The 26,190-nt window shown below is 43.2% G+C and overlaps 1 protein-coding gene across 3 annotated transcripts in view; it reads right to left on the bottom strand.

Annotated features, from left to right (window-relative positions):
• LOC309358229 (uncharacterized protein) overlaps window positions 1-26,190 on the bottom strand; it is a gene marked incomplete at its 5' end in the record, with an annotated part of 93,575 nt that overhangs the window by 26,649 nt on the left and 40,736 nt on the right. Inside the window, 2 exons of one of the 3 annotated variants that reach the window (XR_014163357.1) lie at window positions 1,960-2,013; window positions 8,320-8,411. Coding sequence is in view for 1 of the 3 variants with exons in the window: in XM_081891186.1 (XP_081747312.1) it covers window positions 1,960-2,013 (54 nt within the window). Of the gene's footprint in view, window positions 1-1,959; window positions 2,014-3,918; window positions 4,071-8,319; window positions 8,412-26,190 lie in introns of those variants that run through there. The other 2 variants (XR_014163358.1, XM_081891186.1) reach the window with 2 other exon arrangements.

The following is a 26,190-nucleotide window of genomic DNA, read 5'->3' as shown; positions in this document are numbered from 1 at the left end:
ATACCAGCAGTCTGCTTCACTTATCAATGTTAATACATCAATGATATCCCCACTGTTGCATTGTAGATTTTTTTATATTTAAAAAAAGATGTAAGTCCAATTCTTCTCACATACTTCCTGTAAAGCGATCCACACGTTGTAGATTTCAGGCGACTATTTTAATTGAGATGTGGAGCTTGTGTTGCTCTCATCTCCCTGCCTATTTGGTCCTTCTGGTTAGGCTGATGGTAGGGAGACTCCAACAACATATTGAGAGCCAAAGGTTCCCCATCCCCATGTTACAGCACATACCAGTGGGAGAAATTGTCTCTGGACAACTTATAACATGTGGTTTGAAACCAGAAAGTCAGTCAAGTCAAAGTTATGCATATAGCGTGTTCTCCTTCATGGAGAGCACGTGTTGTGGTGGGGGCTAACAAGACACCCACTGTTGCTGGGTGGGAAAAGAGGATTGGCCACCATTATGATTGAGTTCTGCTTGTTGCTGGGGAGATTTATATCTTGCCATTTTGTGATTGACAGCCATAGCCTTTATATGCCCTGTGTGCAGCGCTGAGCTTCCTCTTTTCACTGCGTGCACCGGATCACCCGCCCACCCTCCCTAACTTTAGGGTTGTTCGCTTGACCTTGCTATACCTGTCATGGGGTCATCTGCTTTTGGGGTAGGGGCCCGGTAGGAATTTTGTCAATTTTGGCTGATTGGCTGGTGCCATTTGGTTTTTGCCTACTGCATAGCAAATCGTCACAACTTGTAAGGTTGCGGTTAGGCATTGGTTTTATGAATTGGTTGGTGGAGGGGTATGGATTGGCTGTGCCTGCCCCTCTAAATGCTGCTGGTGCTGCAAGGGTATTCCATTAAAGGAATCCAGGGGCTCGCCATGCTTTTGTCCGAACCCCTGTCAAGGGGTTAGGACCACGCAAGAGCCCCTGGGAACATTTGGGGAGAGGTGAGGGCATGGTACCCAACTCAATCTTTCTCCCCAAAATGTTTTCCCTTTCTGACTTTGCATGCATGAGAATGTCCGTCTGTCCCTGTGCGGGGTCAGATAATCGCAACCAATGCCTAAGCAACCACTCACATTTCTTGTATTTTAATAAAGTTGTGGCCAAAATTATGCCAAAAACCTTAAACAAAAGTTATGTGTCAATTGTGTGTTATTTGTGGGGTGGCTTGGGGACCTCAACACACAACGAATTTACAGTGATATTAGTATGACTTAACTTGAGCTGGAGCGTGTCTCAGCTTAACATCCATTATTTTCAGAGACAGTTTACTATCTCAGAACAACCCTGTTTCAAAAATAATGAATTACTGTTATTTCAGGGCATCCAAATGCCACAGTACTATACAGGGCTTTTTTTTCAGCTGGAACTCAGTTCCGGCAGCTCTCAGGTGGGTGCCATTGCCATGCTAAGAGAACGAGGGAGACATTTATGGTGAGGAGTTCCAGCACCTCTTTTAAAAATAAAAAATAAAAAAATAGCACTGGTACATTCAACAAGGGCTGGCCCAATACATTTTGGCACCTGAGGCAAAGTGCAAAATGGTGTCCCCCTCCTCACCAGCGAAGAAGGGGTGAATGAAGATCTATGTCAGGAACAAGAGAGGAAGAAAGATCTCCATCCAGACCTACTGCTTCTGTGGATCCTGCTACTGTCTCACCTGGCCTCTTGGGTGGGCAGGCCCTGCACGCCACATACAAGTACTTCTCCCAGAAATACCAATATATCAGAGGATAGCTCAATCAGAAGAGCACAAGGCTCTTTATCTCAGGGTCAGGGGTTGGAGTCCCACGTTGGGCAAAAGATTCCTGCATTGCAGAGGGTTGGACTAGATGACCCTTGTGGTCTCGTCCAACTCTACTATTCTATGATTTTATCTGGTATGCTGATACTTCCACAAATTTTTCAAAGAATTTTTTTTCAAAAAAAAAATCAAGTACATTTTTATTTTCTTACCGGGTTTTGTTTTTCTGGAATATCTACCAGTGGTGTTGAGAGGTCTTTATTCTTCTGAAAATAAAAATGACAAAACACAGTTAGGTAACAAAAGTTAGAGTAAATATTAGACATAACTGGATCCTTCCAGCTTTCTTCTTCAAGGGTATTTTTCCATAACAGCTGTAGGGGGTGACTCTTTCAGGAAAGAAGTATCTCCTCTCACTGAATGTTCAGCTTTCATTACAAAACATAAATCTGGAAACCTCTTACTTGTACTTCACTCACTTCTTGGTAGTTATGCACAGTACTGCCCTTCAGGTAACTTTAAACACATTAGGTTATATGCTATATGCTATGTTCCAACTATTCTGCAATGATCTCCCACCTTAGTCAACTTGACTACAGAAGTTCTGGCTACTAGTTTGTGATGCATATATAGTCTGATGTAATTGTTCATGCATTTATCTCTGTAAGTGCATGCATTAATTGTTCTTATTACTCTTTGGCTTTTTAAAAAGGGAACTCTAGTGGCTGCAACTTCACAGTATCCCATTAGGTTTTTGAATGCTCATCAGAAGGAAATGTAAATTTCCACCAATTTAATTCTATACAATAGAACCTTTACTTACAACTGCCTCCATTCATGGATGTTCCAAGTTGCGACCGTGGCAAACCCGGAAGTAACCGGCAGGTTTGCCATTGTTCACGCATGTGCAGGAGTGACGATCGCCATTCGCACACGCACAGGAGCGGCGATCACCGTTCGTGCCTGCGCACCACGGCGCCTCTCCCAGCGACCCATTTCGCCATAAGGACGGGCCTCCGGAACGGATTGTGATCATGAGTAGAGGTTCCATTGTACATAAATCTTAGATTAGGGTTCAGAAACCTGTGACCTTTCCAGTGTTGCTGGACACCAACTCCCAACAGCCACAAGAAGAGGGCCATAGATTCACTACTGCTGTCTTAGATTGGCTGCATCGACAGAAATATAGTGTCCAGATCAAGGGAAGTTACACTACTAATATTCCCGCTCTATTCTGCCTTGGCCAGACCACACCTGGAATCCAGTGTCCAATTCTGGCCACCACAATTTAAGAAGGTTGTTGATAAGCTGGAACGTGTGTAGAGGAGGGCAACCAAGATGATCAAGGGTCTGGAAACCAGGTCTTTTGAGGAGCACTTGAAGGAACTGGGTATGTTTAGTCTGGAAAAGAGAAGACTGAGAGGAGATAGGATAGTCATCTTCACATATCTTAAGGGCTGTCACATGGAAGAGGGAACATGCTTGTTTTCTCCTGCTCTGGAGGGTGGGACTTGAACCAATGGCTTCAAGTTACAAGAAATGAGATTCCAACTAAACAGTCGGAAAAACTTTCTGACAGTAAGAGCTGTTTGACAGCCGAACAGATTCCCACAAGAGGTGGTGGACTCTCCTTCCTTGGAGGTTTTTAAACAGAGGTTTGATGGCCATCTGTCATGGATGGTTGAGCTGAGATTCCTGCATTGCAGGGGGTTGGACTAGATGACCCTTTGGGTCCCTTCCAACTCTACAATTCTATGATACTATGATTGTTTTCTTTACCATTCCCTCACCCTTGAATTGCAGTCGATGTATAAGTCAAGGATAATGGGCCCTATTCAACCCAAGGAATGGACCTAATAAGCCATGTCTATTAATTTCATTGGATATACTCTGAATAGAACTAACATTGGATAGAACCCTACACACACACACACACACACACACACACACACGCATCTTGTCTAAAATTTGGAGTTTCCCAATATGCTGTAAGAAACAAAATACAAAATGTGGTTCAGTATTACATATACATATAAATTTGCCCTGCAGTCCTATCACTCAGAAGTAAGACTCACTGTGTTCAGTAGGCCTTACTCCCAGGAAAGTGTATATAGGATTGCAGCCTCAAGTCAGACAAAGTCAACCAGGTTCTGTATATAGTTATAACATACCACTTGATCCATTGCATGATGCAAGTATTTCTGAGTTTCAATAAGGGCAGCTAATAATTTTCCTGTTGGCCGGCAACTGGCATACACTCCAAAGCAAAGCAAAATCAAACAGCTGGAGTGCATTGTGGTGAGAGTAGCGTGCTTCGGTTTTCTTCTGCTGAATCTAGCAAAACTTTTGATGCTCACCCTTTTTATATACAAAGGATGCTAAAGGAAATGATTAATATCTACCACAAAATCGGGTAGACCAAACCAAGGTTGGGACTGCTGGAAATTACCTTGAAGTGTGCAGACTTTTCACTGTTTATCTGATGTTGAGGTGCATGCAGCTTTGAAATAAGAGTCATACATATATGGGCAAACTTTCTACCAAAATAAGCTCACGCATAAAGCCCACCACCATCCAAGAATTGACACTGAATATTTGAAACTAGAACGTACCTTTTTTAGAATCATGTCCTTAGCTGATGAGACAGAAAGGTACTTTTTGTTTAATCGTGCCCTTAAATAACCTAATTAATTAATTAATTAGGGGAGGAGCTTAAATGTGATATCTGAAAGTATAGGCTCAGTGTCAAGGACAGTTTACATTTGATCCCTAAGGGTTGACGGGTGCTGCTACCTCTTAAGAAGGGCTTTGCATCAATTTTTATTAAATTTCATTTAGTTAGTGTTAAGTTGTGGGTGAACATATCAGACGACACAGCGATTCTTCAACAGCTCTTGTTTATTCAGAGGCCAGAACAGAACTGAACTAAAGGGTTCAGTCAGCCTACTTATATAGAGCTCCAGTACACATAATTGTAACAACTTTCTAAAACTATCCAATCCCTGAACGTTACTTTTGATCCCTTATTTGCATAACTATCTACAGTATCCCCCTGCTGGCCCAGGGTGAGAACTTCAGTACATAACAGTTAGTTTATATACTGCTTAATTACAGATGTCTCTCAGCTGTGTGTAGAAACTCAAAGCAATGAAAATAAAATGAATTAAGACCATAAAATCAGAATTCAGTTAAAAGCATGCTGCAATAAAGAAGAATAAGTCTTCAGTAGATGCCAGAGGTTTGATAGGGCAGGGAGGGCGTTTGTCGGACGTCAAATGGAAGGGATTTCCATAAAATTGGACACACACACACACAATTTTGAATGCATGGCTCCTGTGGAAGCCAAGCCATGCATCCAAGCCCTGGGAGTTGCCCAACAGTGAGTCCCACAAAGATCTCAGCATCTGGCAGAGACTTCAGGGATCAGGCAGTACTTGAGCTATCCTGGACCCAAGCAGTTAAGTGCCTTGTAAATTAATACCAGAACCTTGGAATGCCGCCAGTGCATTTGTCTCATATATTTGTGTACTGGGGTTATGAGACATGCTCATGGTGCTTGGTCTTGTAATGGCCATTTGTAATCATGCATATATAGCACAGAGATACCACCGTAGCCACTATAAGCTTAACCAACAGTACCCTCAGCAGCTTCAGGTCCCAGATTTCTTTGGTAAAGCTATGATGGTATTTTAACTTCTGTTTGTTTTAAAGTGGGGTTGTATTCCCTCCCCCCCCCCATTTTTCCTGTTTTCTCTTTTGTAAATTGTTTTGAGGGTCGTTGTTTTTTTTTACAATCAAGTAGTGTTTAAATTTTATGAAATGAAATAAATAAATGGAAGTTGTGGAGTTTACAACTTGGAAAATCATACTGCCTGAATTTTCATCATCATAAAAATTGAGCTATCTGCTACCGGTTGCAGCTTTAGACAGCAAGCTTCACAGGAAAGTGAGTGAGTGATAGGAATCAGGCAGTGTATGGAGCATGTGCTGTTCTTACTAATTATGTAAACCTATTTAGGACAATCTACTGTATTTTTCTGTGTATAAAACTGTTTCAAAACACAGACGCACTCCCAGTGGTTGAAGGAGAGAAGGAAGGAAGTGCAATGTGGCAGACTTTGACCTGCAGTCATCCCTAATTTGCTATCGCAAAGAAGACTCAACACTCCAGCAGTTGGGAGAAAATGTTATATTTATTTAAACATAACACAGAATATGCAGCTGAATGGTGTTCGCTAAAGACTTACATCAAACAGCATATGGCTGTCAGGTTCATGCAAAGTATGATTTTATCTGGACTTGACTGTATTCCAGGACATATTATTGACTGCTCCATTGTGCATTGTTTATATTGGTCTGCAATAACCATTTCTCCGTTTTCTTTTGTTATGGACAAAATGTATCTCTCATACATGACAGATGGCCATCCAACCTCGGCTTTAAAACTTCCAAGAAACGAGAGCCCACCACATCTTGTGGGAGTCTGTTCCACTGTCAAACAGCTCTTACTGTCAGAAAGTTCTTTCTGATGTTTAGTTGGAATCTCCTTTTCTCTAGAGCAGGAGAATACAAGCTTGCTGCCTCATAATATTTGTAGACCTGCTTCCGACTTGGTCTTTTATCTCTTAGTTCATCTTTTATGTTTGTTAACAATATGTATTAACTTGTAAATTGTTAGATGCCTTGGACATTTAAAATTTTAACATTTTATGGAATGGCTGAAATTTTAAAAAGGAAAAAGGAAAACAGGAATGACAATTTGATACTGGTCTGAGTTCCCAACATTGCCAAATCTCCTTTTTACATGTACACACACACACACACACTTCTAAACATAACTTCTAATTAAAACATGAGCGAGAATGGTTAAAACTGCAGCTCTGTGATCAAAATTAGTAACACTCCCAACAAAATGTCTGATGAGGTTAGAGTAGCATCAGATAAAGCTAAGCTAAATCATCTTGTGCAGAATATATGTCTACATGATCATGGTGTATCTTAGATAACAATTGCTAAATATAATACAGATTAACTGGAAAGGTTGCAATAATTTTTAAATGTTTATTAATCTCTTTCCTGTACCACAAAGTGATTCGTGAGTGCCCAAATCTATGTTAAGCAACGCTGTCACACAAGGCCTTTGTGTGTAGACTAGGGGTGGAAAAGAAATATGATCCAGCTTGAATTTAAAGGTAAACCTACCTAACTCACTTTCCAAAACAATGCACAAACTAAAACACAGCCATCCTTTCATGCTTCTCTGATGTTTGCAATGCAGTTCTCTGGGTAAGTAAAGTGTACACACAATACATGTGCATACAAATGCATATATTTGGTAAATAATGTATGAAATGCATTATGTTAGGGGACATTGCTTTACTAAAAATTCACACTGAGGACTCTTTTAAAATATGGACATGTGGAGAGCTGAGCTTAAAATTGGGGAAATGGTAAACTGAGAGAAAGTGAAACTGACAGATTCACCTATCTGTAGTGTGGATTAGATATTTTAGATATTGATTTTTTGGGCCCATGCAAAGTAACCCCCCCCCCTCCATAGAAGGCATTCATTTCTATTATTATTGGCAAACCTTTACTGTACTTTCACTACTGATTACATTTGTGTATCGGCATGGAAAGCTCTGTCGGTTAGAACGTGGTGCTGATAACACCAAGGTTGCTGGCTTGATCCCTGTATGGGCCAGCTGCGTGGTCTTACATTGCAGGGGTCTGGACTAAATGATCCCCAGGGTCCCTTCCAACTCTGCAGTTCTATGATTGTATTCATCTATGTATGACCCATGGCTTATGATGTTAACAACACAAAGAATCCTGCACTTACACTTCTTTCCACACTGAAAGTGTTTCTTCTAATTAGGACACTCTGAACAAACTCATTAGCTACAACATTAAGATCAATTTCCTGAGATTTCCATTTCTGTGTTTGAGGCATGCTTGTCCAATGCTTAACCCTACAAATGTATTTATTCTGCAAAGGCATGAGAATGACCTTTCTGATGTACAAGAGGAAACAGGCCTGGCCAGATAAACTTTGTCAATTCTGGTAGTAGCTCACACAGATGTTTTTTTCCTTGCTCACCACTTGGAAGATCAACCACATCCTGATCCGAGCTGCAAGTTCTTTCCACTCCCCTGCAATATCCAACAACATGTCATGATGAAGCTGTACTCAAGATAGTTTCCAAGTCAGTTTTGTGAAAACTTAGAATATACGTGCTGTCATCCTCTCCTACAGCAAACTTTTCTGTTTTGCTTGTGTGAGAAGCAACTGTATAAACTGATGCTGATATTATCAGTGATTTCATAGAAGATTTTCCTGTCGAAAGCTTTAGGAGACTCAAACCGGTGAGGACCAGGGGTGTAGCATGGGGGGCAGGGGGGCCATGGCCCCAGGTGCACAATTTTTGAACAGGTGAGCCAGGTGACCCCCTCAGGCGACCCCAGAGCAGTGCAGCTGGGTGGATTCTGCCACAGTCTGACAAGCTATATTTAATATGTCCAGTTGCCCAAATATAAGCAGTAATAAATGTAGCATGAAGCAAGAAGCAAACATCAACAGGTTTCGTGCATATCCATCTGCCTTTGCCCCAGGACCTCCTGTCTCCTCAGATGACACATTCTCAAATAACTCATTTGGGCTCCTATAAGAAGAAACTACAATTATAAGGTACACACAGAGCTACAGTTCCCAGCACCTTGAACAAACTATGGTTGCCATTATTCTTCTGTGCCATGAACTGGCAGGACTGCGGGGAGGAGGAAAAGGATTGCAGCAAGGAGTGTAACTGGGACTGGGACACACTGGGGCAAGCTGGGGGTGGAGAAGGAGAGGTTGATGGAGACAATGCTCACAGAATGACGGCGGATAGCAAGGGGGTGGGAACCAGAGCAGCAGAACCCATCAGCAGAGCCAGAGGGGCCCCTGTCTCCCCAAACACAGCAGAGCTCTGAGGCTTAAGGAGCAGTTGGAGGTTCTAGGAGGCTAAGGGAAGCAAGGACCCACAACCTAGCTCACTAGCTGGCCAGGTGGGGCTTTTGCTAGTTCTGGGAGGTGGTTCATGATTCCTCTGCTGGAGTAGGCCCAGAACAGGTGAGGATCACATGCCTCATCAAGCCCAGATGCTGCAATCAGCATGTAAGGCATTAAAGGGAAGCAGACCTGAGATGCTGTGTCTACTGAACTTGCAGTGCTGGTTGGACCACAGCTTGGATGTTCCAGCAAGCTCTTTGGGATGGTGATTGTGCAGGATTGACCTCCAGATGTCCTGATCCCTGGGTAGGCTGCAGAGGCAGGAACCGGCCTAGACTTTGGACTTGTTGGCCTGCCAAACTATGTGCTAGCATCTGCCATAGGCTTGTGTGCACCAGTGGGACTTGCTGCCAGTTACCCCATGGTTCATGATACTTTGGGGGAAGCTATGTGTTTTGGGTTTTTTCTTTTAGCTTTTATAGGACACTGTTGTTTTGATGGGTAGCTAATTTATTTTCCCTTTTTGAAGGGATCATTCTTTATTGTAGTCATCACCACAACTTCATTATACATTGACTTTAACATCTGCAAAATTAGGCTGAACTGAAAGCAGAAATCAATTGCTGCACACGGTGACCTGTTTCAAGTAGTTCTTGAAGCGGGCAGTGGCAAAGAACAGAGAAGTGACTGTAATCAAAGAAATGAGAAGAAAACAAGGTACTTTCAGAAAACAAAGTACCTCATTAAAATCAGATTTTTCTCTGTGTTCGCATCATTTATTGATAATCCTCTCTTCGTTCTGCTCACTTGGGAGGGGGAAGTAATTTTTTTATTTATTTCTCAGATACCCTCCTCATTATTTTGCTATTGCATCCAGGGTTATTAAACACTTCATGAGGAGGACATGATGGGCTAGGTCACAAAAGGGCACCCATCAACTGATGGATGCAACATCAAACAATAGCATGCTTGGATTAGTGGATCATCATAGCCTTAACAGCACAAACAGAATTTTCACAGCACCCATTGGGTAGGAATGGGGGAGAAATGTGTTTGGGTCACATTTTAATGAGGACTTACATTATAACATTTATTTGTTTGTTTGTTTTATTTGTTTTATTTATTTGTTTATTTATTTTACATACCACTCTTCAGCAGAAGATATTAAGCAGGAATGCACATAAAATGTGTAAATAAACTGAAATATGCATTTTGAATTTTGGTGCATCCATTTATTTATTTTTAAAAGTAACAATTGCACAGTGATGTGTCAACGGGTTGAACTCAAGACTTGAAAAAAGGGGAACAAGAGATTAACAGGAACTGACTGTTTTCTTCACCCCTCCTTCAAATGTTTTGCTTTGTTGTTGTTTTTTATTTCCAGCTCTATCATTATGGCCATTTCTTTATCAGATTGTCCTGCAACAGGTGGCTTTGAAAGAGAATTTGGTCACTGCTTGGGACCTTGGCAGAGCTGACCTTAGTTCAAAAGGTTGTTTGTGTGTCATTTTGCCAACATTTCATCAGCATCAAGGAGAAGTCCTCCTTGCCATTTTGCTGATTTTCAGAGATTTCTGTGAGAGGAAATGTTTCCCTATTCATGAAATGCTGGGTTTTCTGTGACTAGAATTGTTTCCATCAGTGTGTAGTTAAATATGTTTTGATTTGGCTGCAATCATGGGTGAGCCCTAGAAGCCTAGTGTGCTGGTAGAGGTGATGTCCTCCCCTGGCCTGCGCTGATACCAAAAGTCCCTCCTGCACCTTTGCAGCTGCCCCAGACCACAATCACCACTTCCTTCCAGTAGCTGGTAAGAGGGCCATCTGAATAATGATGTGAAGAGGGGCAAGGTAAATAGGTTGCCTTCTTCCCTCGTTGCTCAAACGACATTTTTTCATTTCTCTCTGCAATCTGGGCACAGAAACTGTATTTCTATGTATAGCACTCATTTTGGGGCCCCTCACTTCCTTATCATTTGGTGTGTTGCAGTGAGAATCAGCTTGTATTCTGAAGAATACAAGGGAACTTCAAAGGAACTCAAAGTCAGTGCTAAATCAAGAATGGAAAGTCACATCTAGTGGATATGGACAGCAGACCAAGTTAAAATTGCAACTGTGCTTAAAGTTCCCTGATGCCATAGCATTGTTTAATGAAGATGGGAGCATGTTTCTGTAGCCAATGAAATGTCCACATGTGCTGATCATGCCCCAAGTAGCAGTGTTCATGTGAGCTTCCTGTCTTTGCATGGTGCACAGAATCTCGGAATGTAAACTCTCTGTGTCTCTTTCTTGCTTAAGCTTAAAATGAAGTTTTTTCTATGTTTCAACCAGTGCTTTCTTCTGGGGGAATGCAGGGTACCCCTAAATATTTTGTGAATCTTTGTATTTTTGTCCATTTACTGTATTTATTTTTCCAGATTTGACCTATAAAATGGTGATTTTCTTGAGTCAAAACATTTTTTTCAGGAAAAAAATCACTGGTTTCAACCCCTGGCAGTGATTTTATTGACTTTTGAGTTACCCCAGGAACACTACATTACCAGTTGCTTTAAACCACAGGAGGGGAGAATGCTCCTGCTCAAGACTTTCCCACAGGCATCTGAATGGCCACAGTGTGAACAGCATGCTGGATTAGGTGGGTCACTGGCCTGCTCCAGGGAGCTCATCTTTTGTTTGTCCTCAGTAAATTTATGTCAAAGCAGAACACCATTGTGTTACTCTAATGCATAAGAATGGACTGGTGTCACTCTAGGAAAGAGGGGCGGGGGGACTTAACCCGAGAGACTGAAACCGAGGGCATAAGCAGCTCACAATTTTGAGGTTTGGGGTTGGTGGTATGAAGCAGCCCTTGAAGTAGAAAGAGCAGCTTCCTCCTCCTTAGTTTCAGTTTTGCTCTTGTAGGTCTTAGCAGGGAGGAGGCTGGGGACAGAGCTAAAATTTGTTGTCTCTCAAGGATGGTGATGATTTGGGGCGGTGATCAATTCGCAGATTGACTCACAGAACTGATTCAAGTTATTTCACATACTCTTTTTCCAGGAGAACTCTGATGGTTTCTGAGATGATCCAGGGTGAGACTGAATAAGTCCATCTCTACCCAGGACTGCCTTGCAATTAGCTGCAGGTAAGGATGTCACAAGGCACTGAATTCCATTCTGCCCTGTATTCGTCACATGCAGCACTGCTTCCATTCCACTGGAGTTCATGTTCTGCCATGTTATTTGTCACACTGTCCATTGTGGCAAAACTGCATAACTTACGTAGTTTACATAATTAATTACATAAATTAAAGGTAAAGGTAAAGGGACCCCTGACCATTAGGTCCAGTCGTGACCAACTCTGGGCTTGTGGTGCTCATCTCACTTTACTGGCTGAGGGAGCCGGCGTACAGCTTCCGGGTCATGTGGCCAGCATGACTAAGCCGCTTCTGGCGAACCAGAGCAGCGCACAGAAATGTCGTTTACCTCTCCGCAGGAGCGGTACCTATTTATCTACTTGCACTTTGACGGTCTTTTTTTTAAAAAAAAAAATATTTATTAGGGTTTTTACAGAGAAAAAAGAAAACATCCAATAACAATATACAATGTTACTTTGTTTAACAAAATTTCATATCCTCTTTGAACTTCCTCACGCCTCCCACTCCCATTTGCATCATTAATAAATTTTGTCCAGCAAATTATCATCTTATTTCCAAATTTTAAAACCGCTTAATTACAATAAAATTGTTCTCCTGCAAATTTGTTTTTCTTAATCTCTCTTCACATCAGTTCCTGATCTATTTTAGTGATGGCCAATTATTTATAACTAAGCATCTTTTTTAACATTCCGATAAATCATAATATTTTTGTAGATAAATCTTGAATTTCTTCCAGTCTTCTTCCATCCTCTCTTCTCCCAGGTCTCGGATTCTGCCAGTCATCTCCGCCAGTTGCATATAGTCCATCAGTTGCGTCTGCCATTCTTCCAGTGTGGGTAGATCTTGAGTTTTCCAATTCTTAGCGAGTAGTATCCTTGCTGCTGTTGTCGCATACATGAAAAATGTTCTATCTTTCTTTAACACCTTCTGGTCGACAATGCCCAGAAGAAAGGCCTCTGGTTTCTTGGTAAAGGTATACTTAAACACCTTTTTCAACTCATTATATATCATTTCCCAGAAGGCCTTCACCTTAGGGCAAGTCCACCAGAGGTGGTAGAATGTTCCTTCATTTTCCTTACATTTCCAACATTTATTGTCTGACGAATGGTATATTTTAGCAAGTTTAACTGGGGTCATGTACCATCGCACTTTGACGGTCTTTTGAACTGCTAGGTTGGCAGGAGCAGGGACCGAGCAACAGGAGCTCACCCCGTCGCAGGGATTCAAACCGCCGACCTTCTGATCAGCAAGCCCTAGGCTCTGTGGTTTAACCCACAGTGCCACCCACGTCCTAATTACATAAATTACATTGCTGTAATGTTATTCTTTTCCATTCATCTCAGTGCAAAGGAAAGACAATGCAAATACAGGGGAGGGGGAGATAACCGATTACGTATTGTATGCAAACCAAGAGCAACAAGAACAGTACATATGGATTTGCTGGACTGATTTCTATTTGGGGCATGAGATTGACCATTTCTGCCCACATTTCCACTTTCAATGGAATTCTGACATCACTCCTCCCAGGTACAATAAATGAGAACACTATGTAAATGGGAAAAGATGGGCATTTTTATATGGATTGCAATGACATCTGGGTAGTGTGAGCCAGGACTAAGTCCTTGGAAAGAGCTGGTAGCATTTTCTTTTCCATCCTAGTTACAAGGCTGTATTATTGGTGTGTATTTGCATGTGGTTTTCCCTATCCTAATTCTCCATCTGTTTGCATAAGTGTGTTTAACACAGGCCTTTACATGCAAGCTTAACAAAGTTGTTATGTGTCTTAATTTTCTTTTTATGGCTTCATAGTCAATTTTCCACCACTTCAAACAGCAGACAATAAGGCAGAGCTCCTAATAAAGCCACATACTTCAATGCCTTGTTTTCTCTCCCCCCCCCCACACTTTTTTTTTTTACCTCCAAGGACATCCTGATCACTCGGACAATGGATGCTTCTGAGCTTCCAATTAGACCTGTGTTATTTTACTGGTGGTGAAGAGAGATTAATTAAATCACTCTTCTCAAAGCTGGAACTCACTCAGGGAACATTTCCATGTTCCTCTCCCCTCTGTTTTATCACCATACACTTCCTTTGATATGTCTGGCAAGGAAATAAGTGTGCCTGGTAGAAAATGTGGGAAGTGAGACAGAAACTTTACTTTCTGGTTTTATTGTTATGAACGGAGCACTTCATTCTTCAGATGTAAATCAAAAGCAGGTCGGAAAGGAAGAACAGAGACAACACTTGCGCCTTAATCCACCTTGATCTAAAGAATGCAGGGGGTTTGTGAGAGAGATACTTTGATTGCAAGTGAATATACCTTTAGAAACACTCAAGAGTTTCATGGTTCTATATTTTATTCTATTTTACAATCAGAGTGAGATCTGAAGGGACTGTCAATGGAATGCACCTGAAACTGAGCAGTAGAGGTAAATCCACAATAGAAGGGGGATGATGCTATTTTAGGGTCCCAAATTTGGCATGGCTCTCCTCTCACGTGCCTAGCTTTATGGTTATTCCAGCACAACCTAAAAAACAGGTCAGGCAGGTTCAACAGGCATTGAAGTATGTGATCTACTGGTAGATCACGGGGTGTTCCTGGTAGATCCTGGTTGATCTCTGGCCCCTCAGCGATCTCCTTACAAAAAAGCAAAAAAAACCAAACACACACACCCCAACTTTGGCTTCCTAAAAACAGCTCTACAACTTTGGGGAGAGGGAGAGAATCTGTAGCTCTAGATCCCACCCACCCCCCAATATTCTTATTTCAGTGTATTTATATTATGTGTTTGTGTGTGTCCAATTTGCTACCTTGGCTAGTGTTTTGTTTATATTGTCCCCCATGAAGTGCTGGCTTCCACAGATACAAGATGTTGCCTTGGCCTGACTTTACTCCCTCTTTCCCCCTCCAATGCAAATGGTCGTGTTTATTAATGAGACAAAGCATGGGCAGACACCATATCTGCAGAAGCCATGCCTTTCTGGGTTATCTCCTACATTACATGAACGATGAGCAGGATATGGGCATCTGTCTCGTTCCTGAGGGGAAGGGTCAGAGGCTGCTGAAATTACAAGACAGCTCACTCTGGCCCAACGTGGCATCAACTCTGCCATTAGCCAGATATGTGAGTGTGCCATTTCGTGTTCCAACTGAACATATGGGCAGTCTAATCAAAACACACACTGTATCTATGAAAGTTCGATGGCAGTCTCACGTTGAGTTTGATTCAAGACCCTTCCATTGTAATAGGAAGTGACAAGACACATTGGCCATCTGCGGGAAAAGAGCCACAGAGGTCTTAGTTTTGCCTGTCATCTAATGTTTACTTCTACTGGCTGGTTTCCTTCCACTGAAAATAGGGAGGGGAGGCTTACAGAGAAAGAGCAAAGACAGGCATCTAGCTAGGTCACAATTCTGATATCCTTTTTGCACCCACACCCAGAATAAAGAGGTAAAGCACATTTATTTATTTATTTATTTATTTATTAGTTGCTTTTAAATTTTATTTATTTTTTTAAGGTTAGGGGTGGAAACCTCAGGCCAGGAGGGGGGGGTGAATGTAGCTCTCCAAGCCTCTTTATGTGGCCCTATACTGTGGCACTAGAACACATTAAAGTAGGTACCAGGTGATTCTCCTCAAGGAAAATGATCCACAAAAGGGGCCACCACTAAGAAGGTTGCCTCTCTCATTGCTACCATCTGTGCTTCAGAATAAGGTGGAACTCAGAGAAGTGTCACTGTAAATCAGGCTTCCTCAACCTCGGCCTTCCAGATGTTTAGAGACTACAATTCCCATCATCCCTGACCACTGGTCCTGCTAGCTAGGGATCATGGGAGTTGTAGGCCAAAAACATCTGGAGGGCCGAGGTTGAGGAAGCCTGCTGTAGATGATCTTAAGGTAGTGGTGGTGATTTTCCAGCTGGCAGACTCAAATGTTGCCATTTTGGGAAAACCACATCCATCTATAAAGGGCTTGATATCAGCTGCAGGAATGTTGGGATGTGGAATTTCAAGCCACAAAAAAAAAACCTGAAAATGAATTAGGGTGCGCTCTGTATGTGCTCTTGAGTTTTCCCTCTGCATCAAAGAAAGTCAGTGCTTTAGAATCATAGAATCACAGAGTTGGAAGAGACCACAAGGGCCATCGAGTCCAACCCCCTGCCAAGCAGGAAACAATTTATTGAATTTGGTGCCTTGTCTGTCACCCTGCACAACACCAGGAAAGGGGGGGGGGGGCAAAATTTAAAAAGTACCAACCTTCATTTCCACCCCAACTTGAACTCAGGATGTGGGGCGTGGTGTGGCTTCCTTTGCATGCCCTGCTTCAATACCAGCCAGGGGTGCAAAGAAACTTTTTAAAAAGCGCATGAGGCAGGCTGCAAAGGAAACAAAAGTTTCTTTTCAGGCATGAAAAATTTAAGCCACACCTGCAAAGAAAGGAAAGGATTGGAAGTGCACTCTGACACTGAGTGACCTGATGTCATTGTGACATCTGTCAATGTGGCTTGTGAAGCCTGGGCAACTCAAGATCTGGACTACCTGTGAGATCCTGTTCCCCACTCCTGTCATACAGGGATATATACGATATACAATTATCTTTATTCCCAGCCCATGAAAAGCCTTACATGTTACAAATAGAACTTTGAACTGAGTCTGAATAAGAATTGGAAGCCAGACTGGGAAGTACCAGCATAATGGTTTCAAAATGTCTGGTATGAGTTAACAATATGGGGTAAAACATATGCAATAAAATAGGACCAAAGCTTGATTAACATTAAGGAAGGAAATTTGCAACACAAAGGCAAGTACTATATCACAACCGCCTCCAAGCTGCCTTGGTAAGGATGAGGTTGGCACAACTCAAGCCTCTGCCCTAACTGGCCACACCTTTTGGTACTGAGGAAAGCTCACCTGAATCACCACACACACACACACAGTGTGGAATCCAGTAAAACTCCAAAGGAGCTTCTTTCCTCAGCCAAAGCCCTTCCTGTAGGGTTGTCATGTGCCCTCTTTTTCCAGGACATGTCCTCTTTTTCATGGGTATGTGAAATGAGAGTCGTCATAGAGATCCATAGTTAAAAGCGGAAGTCGGCAAATGTGTCCTCTTTTTGCTTTTCAAAATATGGCAACCCTACAAGGCTTAGTGACAAGTGTGGGGGAACCCCTCCCATCCTAAGTAGTGCCTTGGGTGGGTTGCTCATCTGTCGGACATCTGCTTTTCTAGTACTGTGAATGGGAGAGTACTTCGAGTGAACAGATAAAACAAACGTACCACCACATACAAGAATGCCATAGTTCTCAGTAAAGAACAGTGAATCAAGACAAGTGTTCAAATTATATCAGGTTCTCCCATAGTTATGTGTACATCTGAATCAGAAGGAACCTAGTCCACATTAATTCAATCCCATGGTTTTTCATACATACCATTGAGCTGTCAGGGAAACCATAAAGCTATGGGGACATTTAAGAACAGAAGCACAACTTACTGGGTCAGGCCAGTAGCCCTTCTAGTCAAAGGAACCAGGACACTGTCTAGCATCGTGTTTTCACAGTGGCCAACCAGATGCCCATGGGAACCCCACAAGCAGGACCTGAGAACAACAGCACTCTCCCCTATAATTTGCCCTATAGTTGTGAGAGTTCTGATCATTTTCTATCCAATTTTTTTGTCAGATATATTGTATCTGCAATGTAGCATCAGATGGGGTGCCAAATATTCATGGCCATCAAAAACTTCCAAGGATTCCTTCCTTCCATGCTCTTTCTTTTTCAAATAAATAAATAACAGGAATGTCATTATGTTTCTATTTAATTTGGGACACGGGTGGCGCTGTGGTCTAAACCACTGAGCCTCTTGGGCTTGCTGATCAGAAGGTCGGCAGTTTGAATCCCTGTGACAGGGTGAGCTCCCGTTGCTCGGTCCCTGCTCCTGCCAAACTAGCAGTTCGAAAGCACATCAAAGTGAACATCTGATTTCGCCAGAAGCAGCTTAGTCATGCTGGCCACATGACCCAGAAAAACTGTCTGCGGACAAATGCCGGTTCCCTCGGCCTATAAAGCAAGATGAGCGCCGCAACCCCAGAGTCGTCCATGACCGGACTTAACTGTCAGGGCTCCTTTACCTTTTTTCTATTTAATTATCCACGTTTAATAGTAATAATAGCAGCTATATTAATTTGATTATATGAGCCTTAGTTTATAGTCAAGAAAAAATAGTACGCTTACCTTTTTATAAATAATAAGTAATGCATTTCTTTTATCAACAACAACAAATCACTCCTTTTCTTTCAGAGGGGGGAAATGTTTCCTAGGAGATTTCCTTTGGAGTTAGAAACATTTCATGCCATTGAAAAGCTATTCTTTCAGTTGAAAGAGGGGTAGGGTGGGGAGAGGGAAAAGAAAAAGCAAATCTATTCTCCAGAGACTAATAGGCAAAGACGTGTTTTTAATTAGCATATGGAGTGATACACACACACACCTCTCACCGAAAAAACCAAGTCAAACCAATTAACACCCTTACATTCTACATATGAATGTCAACTCCACCCCCTGAGGAGCAACATGGAGATGATTTTTTCTTTGAGTGTTAATAAAAGTTACCATATTGGTAGATATACACTAGAAATGAGCCCCTGTTTACTTAATCTGCATATTTAATTTAATCATTTTAAAGTAAAAAACAACAACTCAACTGCAACAAATGTACCTTATGCTAAGATTCTGTTTACAATATGTTTCTCAACTGTTTACAGAGCAGTCACTTTGCATTAAAGCAACTTGTTTTTATTTGAAAACTCCAGCAGGTTTCAGGGTGCTCTTAGAACCACAAGATCATGGAGCCATAGGTCACATCCACTTCTTGCATTTAAACCACATGACTTCCCACAAATAATCCTGAGGACTGTAGTTTGCCCCTAAGAGCAGGGACAGATTTAGAGCTGTGCAACCAGTGCTTAAGCACTGGGTGCTGAACCAAGGGGATGCTCCCTCAAAGCCCCGTAAGCGAGGCGCTGGGCTTTGGGAATGAGGCATGGGGCTCTGACAGGGTCCCAGAATTGTCCCACCTCCTTTCCCAAGCCTAGTTTGCACTTTCCCAGCTTTGGGAAGGAGGTGGAAGGGCTCTAGGGCCCTGCCAGAACCCTGACGCCTCCTTCCTGAAGTTGGGAACCTCCTTACATTAAAGGAAGGCATTGGGAAGGCAGCTCAAGGGCTGGCAGAGGTGTGGCGGACCTAAGTTCACCACTGCTAACAGAGCTACAATTCCCCGCACCTAAAATACTTTGGCTATGCAAAGCATATGCAAAACCCTTTACCAAAACCCACCTTTGGGCGGAGAGTGGGAAAGCCTGTGTAACTCAGAAGCAGGAAGGGGGCTAAAGGAAGGGGTGGTGGTTTTGTTCCAGGGACATGCAGGGGTGGGTGAGTCTATATTAGTAATGTGGTGTTTCCTATGACTGTGCTTTGACATTTGATTTTGAGTTCTCCGTGTCAGTGCTATTGCTTTAATAAAGCCTGTGCATAAACTCCTCATCACAACAATAAGCTCGTCATCCAGATGTGCACAGTTTTTCTATGTCCTGCTTTAAATATGGTGCCCAGAAGTGGCCACATTTCTTCTTTCCTTTGTAATTTTCCACTTTCTCTTTTCCAACGTAGAATCTCAAGGTATTGCTAACAAAATTAAGGTACAATACAATGAGGCTGGGCTAATATTTCTGTGTCATCATGCATTTATTTTATTTGTTGCTTTTCTAATTGTTTTCTTATAAGAACAAAATTCTTATAAGAAATTTCTAACTTTTTTAAAAACACACACACACACACCCAAAAAGTAACAGCATAAAAGTGTACATTTACATTTTTAAAAATAGACTGCATAATCAAGAGCAGAAAGTAACATCTTCAGCAAGGACAAAAAATTAAGTATCCAGTGGGGAACTGGATGTGACTGGCAGACTGGAGCTCCACCACCCCCTTCCCCTATTTGACAGGGGGATGTGGATGTTCACTCGTCAATCATCTGATGTCATAATGACATCAGGTGGCCTGTTTTCATAGTTTGAATTAAAACTTTATGGAGAAAGACAGCCACTATGCAAGCCATGGTGATCAGCTGATTGCCAGAACTTGCAAAGCGCCATGCATGGGTGCCTGCAAGGCCCCTTCCACCTAGCATGGCATCATATATGATGTCAGGTCTAGGGCTGGGGTACATGGCTTAGCAAAAGCAGCCTGATGGAACAAATAGGGAGGCCCAGGCCATAATTAGGATCACGGGGCAGAGATTCTTCCTCCTTCTGATGTAAAAGAAGTGAATTATGTATCAATGATAAATATGCCATTGCTTGGTGAACACATCTGATAATAAAAGTAAAGCCAAGCCAGTGGCTGAAATTACAAAGATTTTAAATAAATTTATAATTTTTGTCTGTTGTTATACACATTCCCATTCCATTTCTCATTGATTTGCATTTTTTTAAAAAACTTATCTAAATATATGTGCAAATGTTTTTCCTTTCAAGACATGTTTTAAGTGCATATTTTGATATGTTTTAACAGACAAGAAATGCATCACAATATTGAGAGAAGTGTGAAATCTGAAGGACAGTTAACTTCCAGTCTGCACATGAAGCTGAGAGGTGTGAATCAGGTCATCTCACATCTGAGTTTTGTAAACATTGAATTCCTCAAGCATCCCTAAACAGGTTAAAGGAGATGTCACTTTCCCCTGCTCCAGCCCACGCAGAGTGGCTGGCTATGGCTGGAATCGGAGGGATGGTGTCAGGTGGTCCATGGAAAATGCAGGCTGATGGAAAACTTCTTTCATCGTCACCTTTTCCCTCTGCTATACTGCAGAATGGACTACATCCCCACTGTGAAGCCCCAAAGGGTGGGATCCAGGAAAATTTTAAATCCTTTTTCTTAAGCTTCCAGGAGATATGAGTGTCATGGGCCAGGAGTGGCTTCACTTGCTGAGCAGCAGCCTGAAGGAGCAGAAGCCAGATTGACTCCACCTTTTGTTGATCAGCCTTCTTGCTCCTGATGTGAACCAGCGGGCACCAGCTTTCTTAAGCAGGGTGTCCAGCCTCAGACAGTTGCTGGAAATAACATTTGTTGTTCCTGGCCAGACCTCACTGCTTCTTGCTTCTCATGAACTTGGACCCTCAGCTTTCTTGACCCACAGTTCTAAGGTCAGGAGTATCTCAGTTCACATAGAATCTGAAGTGTGCATGCACACGAAAGCTCATACCAATAACAAACTTAGTTGGTCTCTAAGGTGCTACTTTTATATGCCTGTTGTCTTTGTTCATGGAGTTTTCTTGGCAGGGATACTGGAGTGGCTTGCCGGTTCCTCCTCCAGGTGGATCACATTTGGTCAAAACTCTCCACTATGACCTGTCCATCTTGGGTGGCCCTGCACGGCATAGCTCATAGCTTCTCTGAGTTATTCAAGCCCCTTCGCCATGGCAAGACAGTGATCCATGAAGGATCAAACTGACCAAACTGCGGGAGGCAGTGGAAGACAGACATGCCTGGCGTGCTCTGGTCCATGGGGTCACGAAGAGTCAGACATAACAACAACAAGGTGCTACTAGAAGGAAATTTTTAATTTTGTTTCGACTACGGCAGACCAACACGGCTACCTACCTGTAACTGAGATACTCCTGACCTTAGAACTGGACTGAACTTTGCATATGGACTCTGCCTCCAGGCAAGTACACCCCCTGGTTGCTTGACTTCTCCCTCCACTGAGCTCAGCACAGGACAGCAATGAGCTCGTCACTTTCACATGTACATACGAAGACGTATGGCTTGATCCTATCAATGTTTATTCATGTTTACTCAGAAGCAGGGATGCTGATTATAGGGGGAAGAAGGGGCTTTAGCCCCCTCAAGGTTTTGGTGCAGGGGGCTGAGACCCCCCCCCCCCAATATTGATGGGGCCACCACCTCCCACCTCTGCATAAGCGCTTGCACGCCAGGTGGGGCATGCGGAGGGTGAACATCACCTTCTGTGTGCCAGTCCCCCCTTCCCTGCTGCTGGGTGAGCACTTGGCAGCCAGGCAGAGGCAGGATGCACACCCTACCCCCTACCCCGCTGCCAGGTGAGCTGAGTGAGGCCATGCAGTGCTGTCAGTGCTGAATTTTCCTATAAGCTAAAAAAGCTATAGCTTAGGGCCCCACTCTCTTGGGGGCCCCCCAAAAAAATAAAGGGAAAAAACAAGTGGATGTACATTTCCAAAATATAAGATAACCTTCTTCTTAATTGTATTTCAGTTCAACAATTACTTTGATAAAATACATATTTTATTATGTGCAAATGGCTTTAGATACCTATTAGGTCCATAATTTACCATAGAGTTCAACACAAAAGACAGTGAGAATTTGTTGTTGATAAAGGACAGCTGGACATATAAAGGGCCCCATCACCTTCAGTAGCTTAGGGCCTCATCAAACTTAAACCCAGCCCTGAGTGCTGTGCAAGCCATCGGCAGGGAAAGACAGGTGCGTCAAACCAAGTAACAACAACTAGGCTTGGGGGAGTTGCTGCCACACCAGAAACACCCCTTTCAAGAAGGAGGGAAATGCAGAGAAAAGGCAAAGGAGCCGCCTGCCCATATCACTGCCAAGCAGTGCCTCCCAGAACTGTTCTCTCTGTCTCTCTCTCTCTCTGTCTGCCTCCTTTGTAAAAAGAGCAAACACTTCTCCCATCAGCAGATTAGGCGGCTGGCAAGTGCCCTAGTGTCCATGTGCATATCAGGTGGGGGGCAGCTCCTAGGAGCTGTGGTGACTTCAGTCCCCCCCCCCAATGTAGTTGATGGGGCTGAGCCCCTGCCCCAAAGTTGATGCCCCAAGTTGCTGTTGCCAGGCTGCCAGTGGCAGCAGAAGCATCAGCAGGAAGAGGAGGAGCTGCTGGCCATGAAAAACAAGTTGCCATGCGACACCTGGACATGAGAGGGGCACAATTTCTCAGTCCTCCATGAGTAGTGTAGGTAACTTCTTGAGATTACTTCTTGAGATTTCTTTGCATGCAAGCCTTTTAAGGCCTGGGCTACTTCAGAGAGTTTTGTGAACGTGAATATTCCACCCACAGCTGTACCAATTACGATGCTCTAAAGGAGGGACCCATGCAGGCACGCTTCTCTGTTGCTCTAATTATCTGGAAGACTCCAAGGGTGAAGCCTTTGTTCCTCTTCCTCTCTTCTTTTCAAATTAAAATTATTTTCCAAATCTTCTATTATTAGCTTATGGCCACAGGGAAGCCTTCTTAGCTATGTATTATTCTATTCTTTTCTATTCTATTCTATTCTATTCTACTCTACTCTACTCTACTCTACTCTACTCTACTCTACTCTACTCTACTCTACTCTGTTCTGTTCTGTTCTGTTCTATTCTATTCTATTCTATTCTATTCTATTCTTCATTCATTCCCATTCCCAAAACACAGGACCAAGCACACCACAAGCAAGCTCATAGAAGAATATATGTAACTGACAGCTTCCCCCCAACAATGAGTTGCTGCTGCTCTTCCTAAGGGGTTGTAATTCCAGCTGGTCCAGAGGCTGCAGCTGATGCACAATGATGCAGCCTAGTAGTGCCCCCTATTGGGCGCATATCTTGCCACTGCAGTGCTAAGCAAAACTGGACCAGGTTACCAGAAAGACCAACATCCTCACCATTTCCTGGTATTAACACATGGAATCTAATTTGTCTCACATCAGCCTGGTGTTTATCAGTGTTTATCACATGGAGGTGGGCTTTTTCACTGGTGACACAAGCATTACAGATTGCATGCCCTGCTGAAGTGCAAAAGGCCCCATCTACATTGGCATTCCACCAGCTTTTTAAAAATTATGTATTTTTAAAAGATTTTCTTGAAAACACACTTGTTTACAGCAGTATTCCTCTGATCTCTTAACCTGTTTTACTAAAACTGTGTGTTGCAAGGAGGTTATTTTTTGTGTAATTTAATTATGTATGTTTATAATGGGATTTCTTTTGTTTTGTATTTTAATTATGGATTTTATATTTCAGTGCTTGTGTCACTGGATTTTATACACGTAAACCACTTAGGAGCCTACTTTGGCACTAAGTGGCACATTAAGAATAAGAATATACTCTCCATTGACCGTCATTTCACTTGCCCATTATGCCACTGAATCTAGAAAACAATAGGCTTATTCTTTCTCCTGGCCATGTTTAAGTTTGCACCTTGTATAGTCCCCTTCTGCCATTACATCTAAATAGTAAGTTGGAATGTTCTGTTCCCTGCCATTTAATAATATGACTCTGTCACAGCCAGGGGCATAGTGTGGGGAGTGTCTGGTGAGTGATGGCTCTGGTGAAGGAATGGGTTTCCCAAACCCCAAAACTGACTGTGCAGGCAGCTTTTAAACTGCACCAAAATCCCCATTTCTCCTTAGCTAAAATGCATAAACTTCAGCTGTTGAGCAAATGCAAAACAAGAACACAGCTCTCTCCCTTATCAGTTTGATGGCAAGACTGGCCTTGACTCTACCAGTAGAACAGACACAGAGATATCTTATGTTCTGAACACAAATGATGCAGAGACCCAAGTCTGGGACTAACGCCAGAGCATGTTCTCGGAAGTAGTGACCTCTTGCTCCAAAATAGGAGTAGGAACAGGAATATCCTTTTATGGTCAGAAGTACAGGAAGGAAGATCCCTTTATGGCTGAGAGTACCAGAGCAGGAACATATGTGATGTCAACCTGTGTACGTACGCCGACGTGGTTGGGCTCCTAGGGGAGGAGGGAGAGGGTGCCTGGAGGATATATAAACTGCATGAAACCTGTCATTTCTTTGTACTTGCTGTGGACTCACCACGCAAGTGCCTTCTGCTATCCGGAGAGCAGAATAAACTCTTTCTTTGAAACAACCTCGGTGTCATTTTGACTTCCTTCCTCCTGTCCCGGAGCAACGCAGACCCAATCGGTGAACTCTAATAAGGCTACACTGGGTGCATGGTTTTTGAGGGGGTGCGAACCAGGAACACGCCCCCAGGCACCCCCAGCGCAGCCTGGTTCTCCTTTCTGCCTGCCAAGGGCCACGTCCATTGGCTAGCTGGGCTCCCCCCTGCGCAGGCAGGCAGACAGCTTAGTGCTGCTCCACTTTGCTCTGGTGAGGTTGGGGTTGCTCTGGTGGCATTGGTTGTGAGGGCTGGCTGGCACACACACACACACCCTGCCCAGCATACATGCCCCAGGCACTGGCAACCACTGGTACATTGCTGGTCAGAGCTCCCCTGCTCCCAAGGCAATTGTCAGAACTTCTCATGAGCAGAAAGATCAGAAGTGTTTCAAGCAGGGGGAACCTTCGTCCCTCCAGATGTTGTTGGAGTCCTGCTCCCATCAGCCCCAGCCAGCTTGCTTGTCTACCTGCTCAGCTGTGCCTCAGTCTGAGGAAACATTGTGAATAAGGTGGCCCATAGGCTGCCTGTCTAAAAGCTTCAGATTTTTCTGCTGTGAAAGTTCATAGGGTGTATTTGCTGCTGCTGCAGCAAATACTGTTCAAAGTTTCACAATGGTAAACTGGAATTCCTAACGGTATTTGTCACCACTGCAAAGCAAGTGTGGGCACTCTCAGAGGCCTCCTCAACCACCATGCCTCACTCTGAGGGAAAATGCATTGTAGGGTGAGATGACCCAGATGATATGGAATGACTGCATTACCACTAGTAAAAGAGCCCCAGAATCAGAAGAGGCTGCAACTCTCCTTGCTTTAAAGCGGTATAATGCCTGACCCTGATGTAAAGACTTGATTACCTTTTCGCTGCTTTTTAGCACACACATAACTATGAATGTAAATCTGGGGTGGTAAACAGCAGTCTCAGGAATAGAATGCAGCCCTACAGGCCTCTGTATCTGTTCCTCAGGAATCCCCCTGAGCCATGTCCCCGCCCCAGACAGCACTCTTCACTTGACCTGCCCCACACCCTGCTCACTGCTTTCATTTGCATTGCTGGCCTGGGTGGAAGAGGGTTAAAACCTAAGGCTTTTCTGCAGCTGGAATACAGTATAGCCTGTTGTACCAGGTTCAGAGTTGTCCCCATTGGTCTGTCATGCTTGCCTCCAGCCAGACAACCAGAGCTGGTATGTGTTTCCCCACCCTTGACGTTAAAGATTCAAACTCTCTTCACAACAAGAATCCTTCATCTAGAGATAGGAACTAGATGACCCTAGGCAGACAATGTATATATGATTGTGTCTGTGTATACATGCAGCCTACACCCACTCCCATTTTAAGGGTGCTTGATAATTCGCTGGCATTACTCTTAGGCAGCAACTTTGTGCTTT

This window comes from Podarcis melisellensis (genome assembly GCF_964234715.1).
Source record: "Podarcis melisellensis genome assembly, chromosome: 15".
Lineage (NCBI taxonomy): Eukaryota > Metazoa > Chordata > Lepidosauria > Squamata > Lacertidae > Podarcis > Podarcis melisellensis.
This window is presented reverse-complemented; position numbering and strand designations above follow the sequence as displayed.